At 39.5% G+C, this 22,776-nt stretch overlaps 1 protein-coding gene across 1 annotated transcript in view; it reads right to left on the bottom strand.

Moving 5' to 3' along the window:
- The window catches only part of raver2 (ribonucleoprotein, PTB-binding 2), a 154,794-nt gene that overhangs the window by 18,443 nt on the left and 113,575 nt on the right, over window positions 1-22,776 (bottom strand). The window contains exons 6-10 of the mRNA XM_061883699.1: window positions 14,885-15,005; window positions 4,937-5,019; window positions 4,748-4,846; window positions 3,926-4,037; window positions 1,037-1,368 (exon numbers count right to left, since the gene is read on the bottom strand). Coding sequence (XP_061739683.1) covers window positions 1,037-1,368; window positions 3,926-4,037; window positions 4,748-4,846; window positions 4,937-5,019; window positions 14,885-15,005 — 747 coding nt within the window. The remainder of the gene's footprint in view (window positions 1-1,036; window positions 1,369-3,925; window positions 4,038-4,747; window positions 4,847-4,936; window positions 5,020-14,884; window positions 15,006-22,776) is intronic.

Here is a 22,776-nt window from a genome sequence, read left to right as displayed (position 1 = left end):
AGAATAACAAACACATTTCAGGAGAACATCGGCTCTGTAACATATTATAAACGCAACATAAGAATTACCCAGAATGCCATGCATCCATGACTCTCGGCTATATTATACACCCCGCTAGCACCAACCACCCTCCCACCCCACCCCACTCCGTGCGTTGGCCCAGGTGGGCGGAGTAGGGGCGCGTGTATAATATAGCCAAGAGTCATGGATGGATGGCATTTTGGGTAATTCTTATGTTGCGTTTATGTGTTACAGAGCCGATGTTCTCCAGAAATGTGTTTGTTATTCTTGTTTGGTGTGGGTTCACACAGTGTGGCGCATATTCGTAAGAGTGTTAAAGTTGTTTATATCACAACCTTTAGTGTAAACGGTATGGCTGTTGACCAAGTATGCATTGCAATCTCGTATGAGAAGCAGCGAAATGCATGCGTCCGGCCGGCACGCACGCAGATAGCATGGTGTAAAGGTGGGTGAGATGACACGTTGTAGAGCAGTGGTCCCCAACCACCGGGCCGCGGAAATTTTATTTAGAATTTTTTTTTTTATCACAATCAATTTTTTTACTGCATGCCATTGGTAAGCACAGGGGTGAGAAGAAGTTTTAAAACTATTAGCGCCTGCTTACTTTTACCGCATGCCTTGAATAAGCGCAGGAGTGAAAAGAGGTTTTAAATTAATTAGTGCCCCGGAGGCTATTCAAGGAAATACGGTATATTGTATCGGGACTTTTTTATTCATATTTATATTGTATAGGGACTTTTTTATTCATATTTATATTGTAAAGGGACTTTTTTATTCATATTTATATTGTTCTTTATGGGGACATTTGCTTCACTATACGAAGTTTTCAATTTACCAACTCTGTTTAAGAACCAATTAAGTTCGGAAATGGAAATTCCACTGTAATAAATGCTTAATAACCCATTATTTGAAATGTTATTCAGAGGTGACAAGATGCAACAAACAAGGAGTATGAGAGACACAACATGAGCTGTTTTCAAGAATGTAGCAAAAGTTACGTGTTGTTTTCACTCACCATGTTGGCTAGCTGGGAGCTATCTGAACTACTGTGATGCCCCATGGACGTATAAGGACCTCTTGGGGGTTTTGGTGGAGCTGCAACCAGACATGAGTAGTTCTGTCCCTGCAGTACACTCCCTGGAGGGACAGGCTGCCTGTCACCGGAGCTGGGGCAGGAGAAAGAGGGGCCGGAGGACGAAGAAGAGGAAGCTGAGGTTGCGCAGAAAGTCTGAATGCCGTTTTGTTTCCTTCCGTCGGTTCGAGGCTGCAGGTGCGACATCACACCTGCTGCTGACACCAGCACTGTAGTATTGTGGCTAGCTGCTGGAACCGACTCCTGGTGTAGTTCTGTTGTTGAAGAGTGAAGAAAGAAAGTGAAACTATAAAGCAGGCATGTCCAAACATTTCCACTTAGGGCCACACACTGAAAAATGAGAGCACATGGGGGGCCATTTTGATATTTTTCATTTTCAAAATCAACACAATATTTATTGTAACCATTAGGGCTCCCCTCAATTAAGGCGAATGTTAAAGGTCCCGGGCACCCAAAAGGTTCTAAAGGTATATATGCCTTTTTTGTCGGAGAAAACCTTGTTTTTTTTTATGTCAAAAACACAAAATATGAAATATGTCTCCCCAAAAAATATTCAAAGTGGAATATTTGATGTGAAGTAATTGGAGCCTTTAATAGGTAAATAATTTAAAACAACAATTTTTTTGATTCATTATCATTTTTAAAACAAAGACATTTAAAAAAAAATAGACTAAAGGTTTCAGGGATCCAAAAGGCCCCCACACTCATAAAAATGTTAAGAAATAAGCCATACATAAATATCCATCCATCCATTTTCTACTGCTTGTCCTTTTTGGGGTCACGGGGGGTGCTGGAGCTTATCTCAGCAGCATCGGGTGGAAGGCGGCGTACACCCTGGACAAATCCCCACCTTATCACAGGGCCAACACAGATAGACATTCACACACTAGGGACCATTTAGTGTTGCCAATCAACCTATCACAAGGGGCATGTTTCTGGAGATGGGAGGAAGCCGGAGTACTCGGAGGGAACCCACGCAGTCACGGGGAGAACATGCAAACGCCACACCGAAATCCGGGGATCGAACCCAGGATCTTCGTATTGTGAGGCACATGCATCAACTCCTAACCCACCGTAATGCCCCATATTTAAATATACAGGTATATTATTATTATTACTTTCAATTATCTATAGATCAACTTCAGATCCATCCATCAATTATGTTTTTATTGTTTAGCAATGCCAGTTTTAAAGTAAAAAAACAGCCAGCATGGCAGATTTGTGTTATTAGAGTCATTATTGCAACAATTTCTCGTTACATAACACCTACTTGCTCTTCAATTCCACATTTTTTTGTAATAGTATTTTAAAAATGTGACTTTAAAAAGTTAGCTGTGGCCCACAAATATCCCCCGGGGCCAAACTTTGGACACCCCTGCCATAGAGTGTACACAATATCGCACCTATTAATGATAAACATACAAACATAAGGCCACGTTAACCCTTTTAAAGAGAGCAGAGATGCACAACACCAAAAGGAAGCACACTCTTAATCACACTTACAGCATTACTGGTAGTTATTATACTCCAATATTGCTGCGACAAAAGAGGCCCAAGGCATGTGCGCTGATAAAAGCCTTGCAATTCAATATACAGAGAGATGCACAGTAACACATTGAACTGCAATTTTTTTTTAATGTTTCCTATCACTCACAATCATTATGAAAGACATGATGACAGATGTATTTTTTTTTATGCATTTTAACTTGTATTTAAAAGTCCACTAACAGCGGAACCAAAGGGAGGCCCTCTATTCCATCCATAAAACCCAATAAATAACCATCCAAAAACCGCCAACAGTATTCAATTTACATTCTGTGACTTGAATATTGACCAAGTATTAAGGATGATGTTACTATAAGCGCTAACACAGACAAAATATTTATAGCAGCGCCGTGATCATGAGCTTGTGTGCCAATGTTGACATGGTCGAATGATGAGCTGCTTCCTCATTTCAATGGTTGTCAAACTTCATTCTAGATCATAAATCATGTCTCTCACCTGGATAGTAGAAGCATGACGACATGTTTCCGACAAAGTTGGTACACTTTGAAAGCCAATTTAGACCCGCTAATAGCGAAAACGACAAGAAAAGACGATTGGTTCCATTCCCCTTTTCTTCGAGAGGATTATGAATCATTCTTCATCCAAACGGGAATATATGAACATTCTAGCAGTCGGCATCCTAACGACAGCAGACCTTGTACAGTAAGTGATGTTTTATTATGTTTGTTGGCTCTCATGAAGTCTGCAGTGAAAAGTTAACAGTGATCCATCCTCTCGTTAGTTGGGGGAAAATGCTAACGTCATAATGCGTTTTTGAAATGAATGCCCCTTATATGGTTAAAATTATCGAAATACGTAAATATTATATGTTATTATATATATGTGGCCGTTACTACATTACATACATACTCATGTATATAAAACCTCAATTGAGGAGTTTGGATGTTTTTTTAAGGGCTTTATAATAGAATAGCGGAATAGAGTGGTTCCCCTTGGAACCATTGTAGGCCTACTTTTGATTGCATTTATCAATATTCAGAATGCATTAAAAAAATATATTGACACAATTCCCCAAAAAGTGCAGTTCCCCTTCAACACTGTCATTTCATTTATTTTTAAATGCAAATGTTGAAAAGTATGGTGATAAAACCTTAAACATAAAAACTGTTGTTACTAAGTGAGTCAATTTAAAAGTTACACAGCATTGAAGTCAAGAATATCAATAAACCGACAAAAAAGATGTATCTTATGCGACACATTTTAATTAATTTGTAGTAAATACACAGAGTTGTGTGGCGCGCTGACCTGAGGGGGAGTCTCCCAGGAGGCCTTTGCCAAGTGCTACCAGGCCTGGAGGCCGCAGAGGTAATGTTTTCTGCACCAGCAACCTCGCCGGGTCTCCCAGCAGGCTGGGGGCCTGAGGAAGTGAAAAAGGGAAAGTCAAATTATAAAAAAAATGATATCATCTGTAAAGCCTGGCAGGGATGAAAACAAAACAGCAACACAATCAATCTTCTACTCACTAAAAGAAAAGTAGAAAGGCTTCCTCGCACAGTCCAAAAAATACTCAAATTGCTCATCAATCTGAATATGAGTGTGGACGTTGGTCGTCATATTCTCCCGTGAACTAGTCTTCTGCAGTGGGCATTTGCTTTTTGTCATAGTTATAGATTAAAAAAGACGTCATACAAAAATATACTGCGGAGGATGCTAGTTCTCAGGAGGACCTGTGCCCTATGATTGATTTGCAACTCTCAACCGCTAAAGCAGTTGAAAATGAATGGATGGTTGTTTGTACGATGGCTCTCTGGGATGTACAGCGTCTTACTAGGAAAGTGTTAACATTTTGTTCTTTTCATGCTGCCAAGAAAGGTTACCAGAAATATTAGCAACACGGGAATACTGTACTTTTCTTTTTTTTCTATTAAGAAGTGTAGATGGAACCATGTTACAGCAGAAAGTAAGCAGATACTATTAACAATAAATCAACTAGTAGATTAATAGAAGTGATGTGTCAAAAACTTGCAGATGAAAACTCAAAATGTTCTCATTGATTTTGAATGTGTGAGATGAAAAAGAAAGCTTTGTGACAAGCACAGACATATAGCGTACACACAGGTGTCTTACGCTGCTGATGCACTTGTCCTTAATGTGTAAGAGCTGCTGCTGAGCGAGCTGCATGTGCAGGAGGTTCTGTAGAAGTAGTCCATTTCCGAGCATGGCTCTCTGCAAAGGGAAAAGATGGCCCATATTTTAACGCACACAAACTAAAACTCACACAATAAACAAGCACACTGAGGCTGATGAGGTTGAGACCTGATGTGCTCTTCCAAACGTAAGAAGAGCGGTGGTGAGAGGAGGTCGGAGGAATGGCAGATTGGTGTGACGGCCATATTTGCCTAAAGAGCAAACATCCGTTAGATGTAAACATTTTTATCATCTTAAGAAAGTTATTTTGATGCAGCTGTATCATAATGAAGTAATGCTTAGACAATTCTGTTATTTGTCCTTCCTTCCTTGATGAGTGACATGAAGGATGTCCTCTAGTCCTGTGAACCATAGGTACTGGCTGAATTCCATCGGTACTACGGAAAATCAAACGGTACCATATTTCAAGTACTTTATTGCCTTTGAAGTCACATCCGGCTCAAACACTTGCCGGGCAAACAAGCACTCAAACAGCACTTTTCAAAGTATGCTAGCCCGATGCTAATTTACATTGGATTTGCCATAGACATGCTACTGATTAGCATTAGTGATTTTACAGGGCCATTTCAACAAGTCAAAACTAAAACTAAGAAGCACGTTACAATCAAACAGCTGGTGTGTAATAAACACAACACTTACAGTAAAAACACTTTGTAGAGGAAAACATATGACTAGACTTGCAAATCTTAATGGCAAAGACTATTTCCTCGCTGGGCAACACACCAAAGTCACACTACAATTTACAACTAATGTCTAGGAATTGCAGCTGCATGCAGAAGTGTAGTACATAATACTTGCAAATGAGAATAAAAAGTTATCATAATCTGTCACTGTTATATAAAAAGTGAGATTTTATTATTAACCTATAAAATGTATTAACACATGAACACACAAAAGTACCAAAAATGGGTACCTGTATCGATTCCAAGATACCAATTGCTCGTTTCAAATGTGAAAGGTACCCATCTCTAGTGAACCACAAGGCCAACTCATAATAAATATAATATGCTTCAAACTAATAGTGTCTTCCTCCAGAATAGGTAGAGCAAGTTTAACATTTAATCAGGGCCTAATTTTAGACTTTAATTGCGCGTGCTCTTCCCCAAAGAGAGCTCCCCCACCATCATCATCATCATCATCATCATCTTCTCATCTTCCTGTTCTCATTTGTCCCGCTAATGTCACGCAATTTCATGTTAATATCTGATTAAGTATTAATCAAATATCGAAGCCCTCCACAGGGCGAGCAGACCCTGCACTGGGCCTTTGATTATCTTCCTAGCCTCTTGAAGCAAACCCACTGCTCAAATAAGAAGTAGAGAAAAACCTCCACCATGATATTTTCTTCACATAGCGTGTGCTCATTTAAAATCCTGCTTTTAGGTTCAAGCCTGTCATTTATGCAATGATAAGGGAATTCTTTTCAACAGCGCTGCGATGCACAACACAATCAATCCTTATGAGACTTTTTATGAGTTTAATTAGTGTGTTAAAGTTGTTGTTTGACAAAAACCCTTGAAGGTCCACTAGTTTGATTCTCAACAGGATTTAATTACCATTCTGAGACCCCTGAGATTTGTAAATATTGTGCAGTTGTGATCATGCACTCTTTTTCTGATACCTCAGTTTTTGGTATTAATATGTATTTAAAAAAAGGTAAGACGGAAACCAAATCGTACACATTTCTTTTCCATGAGAAATAAGGCAAATCCAATTGATCGATACGGAAACCCAGGAAATTTTAGCACAAAATACAATTCAGAGAGTATAATTGTAATTTCACAAGCAGGAAACAATGTTAAATACTAGTGATGGATCAAACAAAACTGAAGTATTGATGCATTATGAAACACAAGGAGTGATACAGTGTGCATTTAAGAAAAAAACATGTGACCGATACAGCTGTTGTGCCGTTTGACTTCAAGTGACAGCTCAAATTAAATGAAGTCCTTAGCCGGTTTATTCATCGACATCGATATAAATGAAACCAAGAAAAAGAAAGCATTATATTTACACAAGAATAACAATATTACTTTTTGCTATATATTTTTTGTATATATATATATATATATATATATATATATATATGTATATATATATACAAACACACACACAATATATATATATACACAGTATATATATATATATACACAGTATATATATATATATATACACATACATACATATATATACATATACAAAGAAACCCCGTTTCCATATGAGTTGGGAAATTGTGTTAGATGTAAATATAAACGGAATACAATGATTTGCAAATAATTTTCAACCCATATTCAGTTGAATATGCTACAAAGACAACATACTGATAAACTTTATTTTTTGCAAATAATTAACTTTAGAAAATGGATGAATATATACATATATATATAAAAATATGTATATACACACACACACACACACCTGTATAAATATATATACATAAATATATCTATATTTATACAAATATATTTATGTACATACACATATATAATATGTATATATATACATTTATTGTATGTATATCTATATTTATACAAATATATGTATGTATATACACATATATAATATACATATATACATTTATTGTATGTATATGTATATATAAACACACATATACAAACATATGCATACATATACATACACACACACACACACACACACACACACACACGCATACATACATACATACATATATATATACACATACATACATATACACATACATTTATATATACATACATACAAATATATATACATATGTATTAGGGGTGTGGGAAAAAATCGATTCGAATACGAATCGCGATTCTCACGTTGTGCGATTTAGAAACGATTACCATTTTAAAAAAAATCTATTTTTTTTTTTCTATTTTTTTTATCAATTTAACAAAACAATACGCAGCAATGCCATAACAATGCACTCTAATTCCAAAACCAAACCTGACCCAGCAAAACTCAGAACTGCAATAAACAGAGCAATTGAAAGGAGACACAAACACGACACAGAACAAACCAAAAGTAGTGAAACAAAAATGAATATTATCAACAACAGTATCAATATTAGTTATAATTTCAGCGAAAATCCCTAATGGACATTATCATTAGACATTTATAAAAAGTAATAAAATAGAACAATAGTGTCACAGTGGCTTACACTTGCATCGCATCTCATAAGTCAATTGACCAAAACTGTATTTATTAAACAGTTATTAGCAGGTGACTTTTCAAATGATGTTACATATTAGCAGTAATGCTAGTTTTGGTATCAACGCTTGTGCCCCACACTTGACAAATTAAAGTTGTCTATTCGACATATTCTTTCTTGAAGCCGAACCACCGGCAGACGATGGACCCCCTGCTGTTTTTCTTGGGAATTAATTCTTCCTTCATTAGCACCTTCTTTCTCTCGTATTACCACTCGCAGGGCTTCGCTAGCATCACAGCTAACGTTACCCAGTCTGCTACCTCTCTGCTCCGCGAGGGCGTATGTGTATGTGACGTATGACGTGACATATGACGTGACGTGACAGTATGTGACGTGTGTAAGAAGGTGCGCTTACTGTCTGTGAGAAGGAGACACAAGGAGTGGGAAGAACCTGGAGTGTAATGCCCGCAGCTAAAAGCAACTGCGTGAGAACGTATACTCGAATATCACGATATCTATATTGCACAGAGACAAACCCGCGATATATCGCCCAGCCCTAATACATATGCATACACACACACACATATATATATACATACATATATATACATATATATATACACACACACATATATATACATATATATATACACACACATATATATACATATATATATACACACACATATATATACATATATATATACACACACATATATATACATATATATATACACACACATACATATACATATATATATACACACACATACATATACATATATATATACACACACATACATATACACATATATATATATATATATATATATATATATATATATATATATATATGTATATATATATATATATATATATATATATATACATACATATATATATATATATATATATATATATATATATATATATATATATATATTCGCATGGAGTGAAAAGAGAAGGTAAAAATGAGAATTGGAGAAATGGTCCATAAAACAGGAAAATATTTTTTCAAACAAACCGCAGTCGCTCCTCTTTTCTCTTCAACCCTTGTCCGTTCCCTATTTGGATTTACGGAAACAACAGATTGGAACTTAAGTGCAGGACTGAAAGATAAATATAACAAAAACTTTCAAATAATAATTTGGTCCAATAATATTTAAACAATATTTACTGCATAACTTAAATTAATTTCCATACTCAAATAAGAAACATGAGTACGGCTCCCTCCTCTCCGTGCACCGTTCTCATGGATAGGTTGGCCCTACTAGAGGACCGTGTCCGCCAGTTAGAGTAATTTCGTAACTTTGGACGCTGCGGACACATTTGCTAGCGTTAACTGTAGCGAGGTGACTAGCCCAGCTTGGAGAAGCCCTAAGCTGCCTACAGGCCACGGTGAACCGGTTGAGACGCATTATGGATTTAGCCCATTAACTTGTCCTACACTTCACCACACCTTAGTCATAGGGGACTCCATCACCCGTAACATACAGTTTAGTAAACCAGCCATAATTAAGTCTATTCCTGGGGCCAGAGCACCTGACATTGAAGCTAGTCTTAGGGAGCTGACTCGCAACAGGCCTACTAAACACATACAACAGGTTAATCGCACCACGAGCTACGCGAACATAGTTGTACACATCGGCTCTAATGACACTAGGATGAGACAATCAAACATTACAAAGAGAAATATAGCTAGGACTTGTAATCTAGCAAGGAAGATATTCTGGCGTTGAGTACTTGTCTCTGGCCCCCTGCCTGCGAGAGGTACTGATGAGAGTTATAGCAGATTAGTCTCGCTTAACAAGTAGCTCGCTAGTTTTTCTAGAGAACAGGGACTACAATTTTTCCATGGGTCATAAAAATATTATCGACATCGACCAATGTAAAAAACTTATATTATGAAACAGTATTCAACCATATCGCCCAGCCCATGTTGTACATGTATCAAAGCAAATTTGTAAATTTTAGAACCCACGAAGAACAGTGAATTAGTGAAGTGAGTTATATTTATATAGCGTTTTTTTTCTAGAGACTTAAAGCACTTTACATAATGAAACCTTTATCTACATCTTTAAGCTACATTTAAACCAGTGTGGGTGGCACTTGGAGGAGGTGGGTAAAGTGTCCTGCCCAAGGACACAACGTAGGAAGCGGAAGCGGGGATCGAACCTGGAACCCTCACTGCGCTACGCTGCCATGCTAATAATAGCTATTACTATTGCAGCAGCTAATGAGAATCGGAATAAACAAAAACAAACAAGTATTAATTTTGCAGCTGATAGCGGATGACCATTAGGAAACACTAAAACCATATCAATGCAGAGTCGATACCGGTAGAGACTGTGCCGAACGCTCACTCAGGGGTCATTTATCCATCCATCCATCCATCCATTTTCTACCGCTTATTCCCTTTTTGGGGTGGCGGGGGGCGCTGGCGCCTATCTCAGTTACAATCGGGCGGAAGGCGGGGTACACCCTGGACAAGTCGCCATCTCATTGCAGGGCCAACACAGATAGACAGACAACATTCACACTCACATTCACACACTAGGGCCAATTTAGTGTTGCCAATCAACCTATCCCCAGGTGCATGTCTTTGGAAGTGGGAGGAAGCCGGAGTACCCGGAGGGAACCCACGCATTCACGGGGAGAACATGCAAACTCCACACAGAAAGATCCCGAGCCTGGATTTGAACCCAGGACTCCAGGACCTTCGTATTGTGAGGCAGACGCACTAACCCCTCTGCCATTTATCCATCACTTTAAAATATATATAAATGATGAGGTGAAAAAGATAAATCAACATTTAACATACCTTTTATGTTTATTAAAGACTCTTGTTGGCAAAGACTGGGAGGAGCGGACCCAACATTCGTACTTTGTGAACCTTCCTTCATTTTATCAATGCATTTTTTATTGGCTCTGTGATCTCAAGTCATTTCACAAATAGGCTGTTAAGAACATGTTGACTTTTAAAACTCCAGTTCTGATTTAAATCTGGCTGAACAATGATGGTGTGAACAGAACCTTTTTTATTGCAAAAGTTTTATTATAAGAGTTTTATGTCTCTCAGCTAATTGTTATGCGTTAAAGGGGAACATTATCACAATTTCAAAAGGGTTAAAAACAATAAAAATCAGTTCCCAGTGGCTTGTTGTATTTTTTGAAGTTTTTTTCAAACTTTTACCGGTCCCGGAATATCCCTAAATAAAGCTTTAAAGTGCCTTATTTTCGCTATCTTCGGAACCACTATCCATTTCCCTGTGACATCATACAGGGCTGCCAATACAAACAACATGGTGGTTACCACAGCAAGAAATAGCGACATTCGCTCGGATTCAGACTCGTATTTCAGCGGCTTAAGCGATTCAACAGATTACGCATGTATTGAAACAGATGGTCGGAGTATGGAGGCAGATAGCGAAAACGAAATTGAAGAAGAAATTGAAGCTATTGAGCGAATAGCTATTGACGCTATTCGGCCATAGCGTGGGTGTACCTAATGAAATGGCCCATAGCATGGCTGCCTTATTAGCATCGCCGGTAAAATGTGCAGACCAAACGATCAGGACTTTCGCATCTTGTGACACTGGAGCAACTTAAATCCGTCGATTGGTAAGTGTTTGTTTCGCATTAAATGTGGGTATCTAGTTTCAAATGTACATACAGCTAGCGTAAATAGCATGTTAGCATCAATTAGCGTAGCATGTTAGCATCGATTAGCTGGCAGTCATGCCTTGACCAAATATGTCTTATTAGCACATGAGTCAACAACATCAACAAAACTCACCTTTGTGATTTCGTTGACTTAATCGTTGCAAATGCATCTGCAGGTTATCCATACATCTCTGTGCCATGTCTGTCTTAGCATCGCCGGTCATGTGTGAAGACACTTAGGTACATTCAATGGGGGTCTGGCGGCAGATTTCTTGCCAGTGGTGCAACTTGAATCCCTCCCTGTTAGTGTTGTTACACCCTCCAACAACACACCGACGATGCATGATGTCTCCAAGGTTCCAAAAAATAGTCGAAAAAACGGAAAATAACAGAGCTGAGACCCGGTGTTTGTAATGTGAAAATGAATATGGCGGGTGTGTTACCCCGGTGACGTCACATTCTGACGTCATCGCTAAAAGACCGATAAACAGAAAGGCGTTTAAGTTGCCAAAATTCACCCATTTAGAGTTCGGAAATCGGTTTAAAAAATACATAGTCTTTTTTCTGCAACATCAAGGTATATATTGACGCTTGCATAGGTTTGGTGAAAGTTCCCCTTTAACTGCAAGCAAAAATTGAACACACAAGCATCCCCGTCATTAGTTGGTGTCGCAGAGGCCAAAGTGAACCCAGTAAGATCTGCCAGAAACATCCTGTCATACTGGCTAGCATTAGGTTATAGCGAGACATGGACATAACTTTGTTTTCCAACCATGGGAAGGAAGAACGTGAGTGTGAAGGCAACATCGATTTGAGATACAAATGTTTTGAGTTAAATGTTTTTGAGTTGTAAGTTGAGGTACTACCATACTTGGTTAACTAAACTACATTTCTCCTGTAGTTCAAATATATACAGATTTGGTAATTTCAGAAATGCAACTAACAATGATCATGTAGGATGAATTCTTGGTAATAGGGATGGTCATTCTTGGCCGAGTTTCGTGAAAATGCCGATTATGCGATCACAGAAGCTGATCTCAGATGACTAACACTTTTTCTCTTTTTGGTCCCCTGGCTGACAGAGGCAGTTAGCAGCTAACCTTGTATCTCCATACACAGTGTGGAGTGGCTCCACATAATCTTCTATTACTGAAAATAAACTGCATTTCCTACATGTACTATTATCACTGGAGGAAGAGATTAGACATGTTTCAACACCGAGTAAGAACAAGCAAAAGCAGACAAAACATGCTGATCGCTAAACTAGCTCGAAACAGCACAACATATACAGTAAGTGCTTGGTAAAGTTTAAGAAGTGTAGGTGGAACCACGTTACAGCAAAAAGTAAGCAGTTGAAAATAACAAGAAGATTAGGAGTCTAGGGAGAGGATAATATAACAACAACTGAGGAACTTGGTGTGTAGCGGTCGGGCTACATGGAAGGGGAGGGTGGATTGATCCATACACTGGTAGTGTCGATATCAAGGGTAGTTATATAATTGATACTAGCGGGATTAGGTTGATATTTTTATTTTTAGTGTATAAAAATTCACTGATTAATTCCCTGGACATAGAAGGACTTAGAGGGCAAGACCAAAGGATTTAAATGATAGTAGTTAGATACTAGTTATTTACTTGTATTTAAGTTATTTTTTTCCTCTCAAATGACTGCATGTAATAAAAGAGAAGACTGGAGTAGTTTATTTATTGTATTATTATCGTTGAACTGTCAATAGCTCTCACCCATAAATTAATTTAAAAATAATACAGTTAAGTAATACATGTGAACGGTATCTGGCGAGGTCAGATATGGATAATCGAAATTGGGGTTGGAAGCACAAAACCCTGACTGGAACATGTCTACCAGGTAGCATACAAAAATAGAAGACAATTAATACGTATTTAGTGTAACACAACACATTACATATATAGTTTAAATTAAAAAGCACGGAGGGAGTTTTACTGTACCTAAAAACCATCAAAAAAGTGAATTACCAGAAAGGTTAGTCTAAAACCTGAAAGAAATTAAACTGGCCATTAAAACCAGAGAGCAAGTGGTAGACGTAAGATGCTAATTGTACGTAAAATAATAGCCATGTCTTATGCCTGGTACTTTTAGAACAGCGTTTATCGCTCCTGGTGGAACTAATTGCTTGTATTCTGTCACACGACTTCTTCCTCTAAGTGAAAACAAGCCGTGGTCAACCAAGCCAAGAAGGCTGTTGTCCAGCAAGCAGCATGAAAATTATCTGAGTATGCAAGGGTTCTAGAGCTTCCTGCAAAATGCAGACGCGAGCAACAAATCCAACTATGCAATGGAATAGATGCCTATACTTTATACCCCCCAAAAAATTCTCGAGATATCGAGGATTAGCAGTGGAATTCCCAGACATATTGAACTATCTTGTGATAATGCCGTCGTCATTTGACATGACAAAACAGATCAAAACCTGAAAAAAGCATGAAGGTTTCCAACTTCTTTGTGTGTGGCTGTGTCAAGGAAATTGGTATCAAGACTATACCAGATATATATGCATTGTTTTTGCTCGGGTAAGGTTGCATTTCATGATTCAACTACGCATCTTGCGTCTAAGTAAACAGACTAGCAGGTGACAGCTCGACACCCGTGACTGCATATCCATTTAACAAACAAACAAATACTGAATCATCACCATATTTGAGTTTTGTTTTGTTGTCATATGTACTCTGACACATTTGTTTACAAAATAAACAACAGGAGAGATGTCAAAGTATTTTCCCTGACATCTGTGACTCTGACTTTCGTGTTTCGGTTTATTAAAAATAAAATACAAATAATATTAAGATAATACTTAAAAGGGAAATACTAAACAAGTAAAGTATAATAAAAATATATCAAACAGGCCTTTAATGAACTGGTCACGGTAAATTTGTGCGTTCTTTGACTGTGCTCCCTAAGTTGGACTGGACTGCCTGCTACCTTTGTTGTCATCTTTTGTAAAATCTTCCACTTTTCCGCCCTTCTCGAGGAACTCTGAAGCATGGTTTATCCTTTTCTCGATTTGATCAGTTCGTACAGCCGAAAACAACACAAGCACACAACATTTTTCTTCGAGAAAGGTGAAATGGCACCCATTACTCATTGAGAACAGATGCTGCGTGACCACCACGCACATTCAATGAGCCGGACGTGACGTCATGTAAATCCCAGCAATAGGAATTGTGTTTTATTTGTACAAACTTATGTCACTGAAACATCAATGTAAGACTCTCACCTCCTCTTTTCCCAGTGTAAAAAGGTCTCATGAGGATTTGCAAGGCTGCAGGATTTGTCATACTGGTCAACAGCTGAGCAAGGTTGGGCTCTGGTAGCAGCCCCTTCCTGTTACTTAGAATCTGCAGGAAGACAAAAAATAGATATTAAATAAAAAAAGATAGAAGATTTTGTTTGATCTTATGCCTTGGGGCTATTGTAAGGATTACGCTCATTTACATCATCAGGACATGTCGGCCAAGTCAGCAGAGAGGAGCAAGACTGGGTAAAAACAACAGAGCTTGAGGCAGAGACGGGAGACATAAGAAGGTGAAAAAATGAGACAAGAGGAGAGGTGCATGAAAAAGTATAATGTGCTCCAGATATGCACCGGTACCAAATTTGCAACCAAAGTTCACTGATAGCTAACATTGAATCAAACAATGGCATGTTTTGATACCTTTGTTGCACGTCACGTCCAGTTGCAAACTCACAGTGGTGCAAGCACTTGGTCAGGATACAAACAGTCAAGCATTCAGAGTGGACTCAACCAGATTGCTTCAAGGTAATCTTACATTTTTCTATGCCAAAAAAGAAAAGGAAGGCGCTTAAAAGTACACTAAGGCTCCACTTTTCAAAATGCGCTAGCTCAACACTAATTTACTTGCCATAGACATGGTACTGACTAGCATTAACGATTTTACTTGGCGATTTCAATGCGTCCAAGTTTATAATAAATCAGCTGGTGTGTAATGCATACCATTTTTCCACATATAAACAGTTTGTATAACAAAATAAAAGACTGGCAGATTAAATTTAAAGTCTAAAACTACTTCCACATGATGTACTTATGTCGTTAAATTTGCATAATGGCCACGACCTACTCCCAAAGAGTGAATCAAAAACAAGAAAAGTAAAACACATGTTTAGAACTTCCAATTAACTTCCTTTTTTCGCTTGTCGCTAGTCGCTTTTTTTGTGAAAAAAGAAAGTAGAGGGATCTGTCAGTCTGAAATTTAGCGACAACATCACTACGTTGGCAACAATGATTCCTCCTTCTCTGTCTTTTTGTTTTTTGGCAGACCACATGCTTTATTATAAATAATTACAGGTGTAATTAGGGCCTCGCTGTGACGATCTGTCACATTCACTTCGGGTTGTGGTTCCTTGGTTGGTGTTTGTTTCCTTTCAGCGCTCTTATTTTGGTTCCATTTCCTGCTTGGCTCCCTGAGTGCTGTTTCCCCTCACCTGTTGCTGATAGGCAACCTGGCCACATCTGTTGTCAATCAGCTGGCTGCTATTTATGCCTGCCTCGCCCTACAGTCAGAACTCGAGATTGTTTGCTGTCTCCTGTTATCCTGTTTCCTGGTTTCTGTTATCACGTCTCAGGTTATCCTGAAAGTCATGTTTTCCTGCGCTACGCCTGCATCTTGAGGTTCACCAACAACAGATTATGACAGAATCATTGAGTCAAATATGAACTCCTCAGAGGGTTGGTGGGCTGTCTGGAAGAAATAAATGGCAGCTCGGGAGAAAGCCTCCAACAAGAAGAGAGCCAGCATGGTCTCCTTGATTAGTTCTATGGCTTGATTGCGGCACAGACGGGTTTTTCGTTTTTTGGCTCCCTTCGTCTGTTCCAGGGCGGCGACGAGAGTCGGCAGGACCCGCTACCCCCCAGGTCCCACCCTGTTCCCTAAGACTTTCTTGTGACGTCTGGCATCTATTCTTTTCCCGCTTGGCTCCCTGAGTGCTGTTTCCCCTTACCTGCCATTGATTAGCAGCCTGGTCACACCTCTTGTCAATCAGCTGGCTGCTATTTATGCCTGCCTCGCCCTGCGGTCAGGGCTCGATGATTGTTTGCTGTCTCCTGTTATCCTGGTTCCTGTTATCCTATTAAAGTCATGTTTTCCTGTGCTACGCCTGCCATCTCTGCATCTTGAGGTTCACTACCAACAGATTGTGACACTCACAATTCGAACGGATTGAGACTCAGACTGCTACCTGTTCGATCATGAAATGATAATCCCCCAAAGAGGATTTATATTGAATAATCTATTAGATAAGCACACATGAGCTTGTACAACATTTAGTGCCAGAGGTCCCAGATTTAGCCCAATGATTACAACAAAAAACAAGGATACGTATATAATAATGTAAATAGAATAGCAGAGAGTAGGTTATAAAAAGCGTAGGTTAATAGGAATAGTTCATAAATTGTACAGAATAAATAGAGAAATAAAATATATTGTAATCTTGTGGTACAAGTAAAATAGAAAAGAAAATGACAGCAATCCAAACCAAACAAAAGCCCAGCTCAGTACATTTGAGGCATGTAAACAAAGTGATTTACCTCCATTAATTTTTCATTTGTATCAGAACAAACACAGAAAGTGCTTTTAGAAATAAGACTTCTTATAGGCAAAATTGTCAGTTTTCACTTATATAGAACTTATTTAGAACAACAGGGACAAGCGGTAGAAAATTAATGGATGGATGGATGTAATAAGAATCAAATTATTAAAATTAACATTTTGCACAGATTTCTGTAGGTTTTAATACAGCCCACCCCTAAAACCACCGTCACGGCTAATTTATGATTGTGTTTTTGTTGTTTAGCCATCACGGAATGTAACTAATTTTTTAACATTTGTACATCGATGTTAATCGCTGCAGCGGAATTGTCACATCCTTAGTACAGGTTCATAGGTATGTGCGAGGGCAGGTAGAACCAAATCTATGAGGTTCATTGACTTCACTTTATGTAGACAAACTGTCGGGCAAGGTGCTACACACGTTAGATATGAATACACAAAGGACAAGCAAGGACATGCAGAAAGAAGAAATGATTGGTGCACACGGTTGTCAAGATGGGAGTAATGTTTCATATTTAATCTAAGTTAGCGTATATTGTAATAGACCCTGAAAAAATTGATCCAATGGGACCGTGAATAGTCCTGGGTTCAATCACGAGCTCGGGATCTTTCTGTGTGGAGTTTGCATGTCCTCCCCGTGAATGCGTGGGTTCCCTACGGGTACTCCATTTGTGTATTGGCGAGCGATCTCCGAATCCGGGAACATATATCACAGATTTGTTGTAGACATCCGCAAATGAGAACGGGATTTTGCTTCTAGCTATCAGCATAACCATCTTTGTCTCAGCATAAGTTACACCATCGGGTTTCCATTTTGCGAGGTGGCCCATAATACTGGGTTGTGAACTATGCTGCGCTGCGGATGCTTTGTGCTTCGCTGACCGTTCATGACTGAGTATATCCGTTCGGCCGCCGTATTCAATGGAAAAGTCTGTTCTACAAAATTTACAGGCACCCCTTACCCTTTGAACTCTCCTGGATAAACTGAAATTCTTGTATCCAATCGTTCTGGAACTTGTAAGCGTATTTCTTCATTTTGCTTGTCGACGGTGTAATATGGGTGGCATGGCGTAGTGGGTAGAGCGGCCGTGCCAGAAACCTGAGGGTTCGCTTCCCACCTATTAACATCCAAAAAATCGCTGCCGTTGTGTCCTTGGGCAGGACACTTCACCCTTTGCCCCCGGTGCCGCTCACACTGGTGAATAAATGATGAATGAATGATCAGTGGTGGTCGGAGGGGCCGTAGGCGCAAACTGGCAGCCACGCTTCCGTCAGTCTACCCCAGGGCAGCTGTGGCTACTGATGTAGCTTACCACCACCAGGTGTGAATGAATGATGGGTTCCCACTTCACTGTGAGCGCTTTGAGTATCTAACAATAGAAAAGCGCGATATAAATCTAATCCATTATTATTATTATTATTAATATATTGGGTTGGAGTCAATAACCAGGCGACGTGATGAAGTTACGTCTCTTTATTGTGTGCTTCAGAACAGACTCCCTAATGCATGTTCCTTGACTGCACTTAAATGTAGAATATGCGCAACCCGAGGGTCCCTGGTTCAAATCCCACCTAGTACCAACCTTGTCACGTCCGTTGTGTCCTGAGCAAGACACTTCACCCTTGCTCCTGATGGGTGCTGGTTAGCGCCTTGCATGGCAGCTCCCTCCATCAGTATGTGAATGTGTGTGTGAATGGGTAAATGTGGAAGTAGTGTCAAAGCGCTTTGAGTACCTTGAAGGTAGAAAAGCGCTATACAAGTACAACCCATTTATCATTTTATTTATTTAATATATGTAGAATATATTTACATTCTATTCTACGCTATGTACAGTAGATGGCAGTATTGTCCTGTTTAAGAGGGTCACAACATTGCTGAGTCAGGTTCTCATGGAGGGGGCGTGGCCTCCAGCTCCGCCTGAATTTCGGGAAAAAATTTGTCCCGGGAGGTTTTCGGGAGAGGCGGTGAATTTCGGGAGTCTCCCGGAAAATCCGGGAGGGTTGGCAAGTATGATATGTATGTTTGTACCGTGAATGTGCGTGTGGATGGACGACCTTGGAGTACGTAGGTATGTACTGTATTTGTGTATGTATGGGAGCGTAGGTACCTATGTATGTATGTATGTATGTATGTATGTATGTATGTATGTATGTATGAATAACAGTGTGTGTGTGTGTGAGTATACAGTATGTGTATTTGTATGTACAATATATTTGACTCCCAGTGTGCGTGGGAGCCAGACTACGGCCCCAGCCACCCAGAGAGCCCGACCCAAACTGCAGGTGTGGCACCCAGGGAACACCGGCGTATATACCCATATCATACATACACATACACATACACACATACATATGCACATATATACACACATACGTATACACATCTATAAACACACACATATTTGTAACCATACATGCACACACATATACATACATATACACACACACACACACGCACGCACGCACGCACGCACGCACACAGACACACACGTATACGACAACAAGTCCATACAGAGGCCGGAGGGACAGCGATTAAGTCCCGGTACCCACTGCCCACTGAGAACTAGCCGATCCCCCAAGCCCCACAGGTCCGGCCGCGCACCCCCGTTACCCAGGGACAACTCCCGACAAGCCCACTCCAGACAACAGCCCGAAACCGGGCGCGGCAGGGTGCAAGGGCACCCCAGGCCCACACCCGACAAGCCAACCAACACGACAATAAACAAGTATGAAGCCGGCAAGTTCGTCAGCCCCGACAACCACCACGAGTGCGCGCTACCACCAGTCGCAACATCAGCCACCCCCCTGCACCGGACCCAGCAGTCACAGGCGCCCACACCACAAACAAATGGCAGCAGAAACAGCAGCTCCAATAGCCCCAGACAGTCAGCACCACCCTATCAAATCAAAGTGATCGAAAAAAAACTGCGACCAGCAACCACACGCCAACAGGCTCATGGAAACCAGCCTGCGCCAGTCAGCCCAAACGCCAACATGCAAACAAGAGACATCAACACCGCCCCACCAATAGACCCCACCACCCCAACCCAAACCCGCACAAACACACCACCGCCCCAGCAACTGAGACACAGCATCAGGAACCAGACAAAGGGGCCGCGCCTCCACCGCATCAAGTCACCAACACAGACTCCACAGCGCAAGGTCGGGCCACACAGGCACGCACCCCACTCAACAGGAAGCGAGACCCGCAAGATGCCCCACACAAATAAATAATATAGTGAGTTGTATTTCTTTATGTACTTAATTTCGCTGTATTTATCTGCCACACGTGGAAGGCCGGTATGTGAGAAATAATGCTGACCATAAACCGGTCCCTGGTTCAAAAAAGTTGGGGACCCCTGTCTTACAGCATGTTTGTGTGTCAACAAGAAAGAGAGGAAAAAAGAGAGCGTATTGGTCAAGGGAAAAGAGGACAGAAAAAGAGTTCTCTCATTTGAATTCTTTCTTTTGGGGAAAATGTCAGCATGCATCAGTCTGCTTGGCTACTGGCATATCCACCCACACACGCACGCACGCACGCACTTTCACAGGCTAGGGAGGTAAGGAAGCTGTGAAGAAGGAAAGGCGAGAGGGACTGCGTAAGGAGGCGGAGGCAGCCATCTGGTGCTTGGCGTTCAAAATCACATTGTCTAAGTAAAGAAATAAGAGAATCGCCTCAGAGGAGAGCTCTAGCTGAGAGTGGATGCTGATCTCTTTCTGGATGTCACATGTTTGTTTTGTCTTTGTACACAATCACTAAAATAAACCTGAGGCAGCCGTGGGGTACTTGACTGACACCCCAACTGTCAATCCATTGTACCCATGAGTGCCATGGGCCCAAGTGTCTGGCTGTCTTTGCCAAGAGTCCAACATTTCTGGCTAATTTCATGCTGGTAAAAATGCGTGGTTTCACAGTACTGCTGCAGGCGAGTAGCAAGCAATGTTTAGGAAGAAAATTACAAGAACATTTCTTTTTTAGCAGGGATGCCCAAAGTGGGGCCGGTGGGGCAAATTTGGCCCGCCGAGTCATTTTGTTTGGCCAGTTATAAGCTGTCTACCACAAGTAATACGTATTCATACTGACCTCTTTTAGGCTGCACAATCATTAAATACATGTCCGGAACAGTACACTGTGAAAAAGTCTGTCGATTTTACCCTAAAAACCAGGCAGCTCAGTCGCTAGAAATGTACTGTGAAATCATCAGTGGTACCATATTTACATTTACAGCAATGCCCTATAAAAACAGTAAATGTAAATTTTACGAGCTCAGTCACTAGAATTTTGCGGTAAACATAACAGTGGTACTATTTAACGTATGATACAGTATACAGCAGGGGTCACCAACGCGGTGCCCACAGGCACCAGGTCGCCTGTAAGGACCAGATGAGTAGCCCGCTGGCCTGTTTAAAAGTAGCGTAAATAGCAGCACTTACCGGATGAGCTGCCTCTATTTTTTAAATTGTATTTATTTATTAGCAAGCTGGTCTCGCTTTGCTCGACATTTTTAATTCTAAGAGAGACAAAACTCAAATAGAATTTGAAAATCCAAGAAAATATTTCAAAGACTTGGTCTTCACTTGTTTAAATAAATTATTTTATTTTTTTACCTTGCTTCTTATAAACTTTCAGAAAGACAGTTTTAGAGAAAAAAATACAACCTTAAAAAATTATTGTAGGATTTTTAAACACATATACCTTTTTACCTTTGCAATTCCTTCCTCTTCTTTCCTGACAAATTAAATCAACGTTCAGGTTTTTTTTTTTTATTATTGTAGAGAATAATAAATACATTTTAATTTAATTCTTCATTTTAGCTTCTGTTTTTTTGATGAAGAATATTTGTGAAATATTTCTTCAAACTTACTATGATCAAAATTTGAATAAATTATTCTCGCAAATCTACAAAATCTGTAGAATCAAATTTAAATCTTAAAGTCTTTAGAATTTCTTTTACAATTTTTGTTCTGGAAAATCTAGACGAAATAATGATTTGTCTTTGTTAGAAATATAGCTTGGTCCAATTTGTTATATATTATAACAAAGTACAGATTTGATTTTAACCTATTTAAAACATGTCATCAAAATTCAAAAATTAATAATGATGTTCCATAAATTATTTTTTTCAAAAAGATTCGAATTAGGTAGTTTTTCAATTAATTTTTTTTCGGTTGAATTTTGAATTTTAAAGGGTCGAAATTGAAGATAAACTATGTTTCAAAATTTTATTTTCATTTTTTTCGTGTTTTCTCCTCTTTTAAACCGTTCAATTAACTGTTTTTTTATTCTCTACTAAAAACCTTCCGTAAAAGGAAAAAAAATGTATGACGGAATGACAGACAGAAATACCAATTTATATATCAATCAATCAATCAATGTTTACTTATATAGCCCTAAATCACTAGTGTCTCAAAGGGCTGCACAAACCACCACGACATCCTCGGTAGGCCCACATAAGGGCAAGGAAAACTCACACCCAGTGGGACATCGGTGACAATAATGATCCAGTGGGACGTCTGTGACAATAATGATTATGAGAACCTT

The sequence above is a fragment of the Nerophis ophidion genome, linkage group LG22 (genome assembly GCF_033978795.1).
Source record: "Nerophis ophidion isolate RoL-2023_Sa linkage group LG22, RoL_Noph_v1.0, whole genome shotgun sequence".
In the NCBI taxonomy this organism is placed as follows: domain Eukaryota; kingdom Metazoa; phylum Chordata; class Actinopteri; order Syngnathiformes; family Syngnathidae; genus Nerophis; species Nerophis ophidion.
This window is presented reverse-complemented; position numbering and strand designations above follow the sequence as displayed.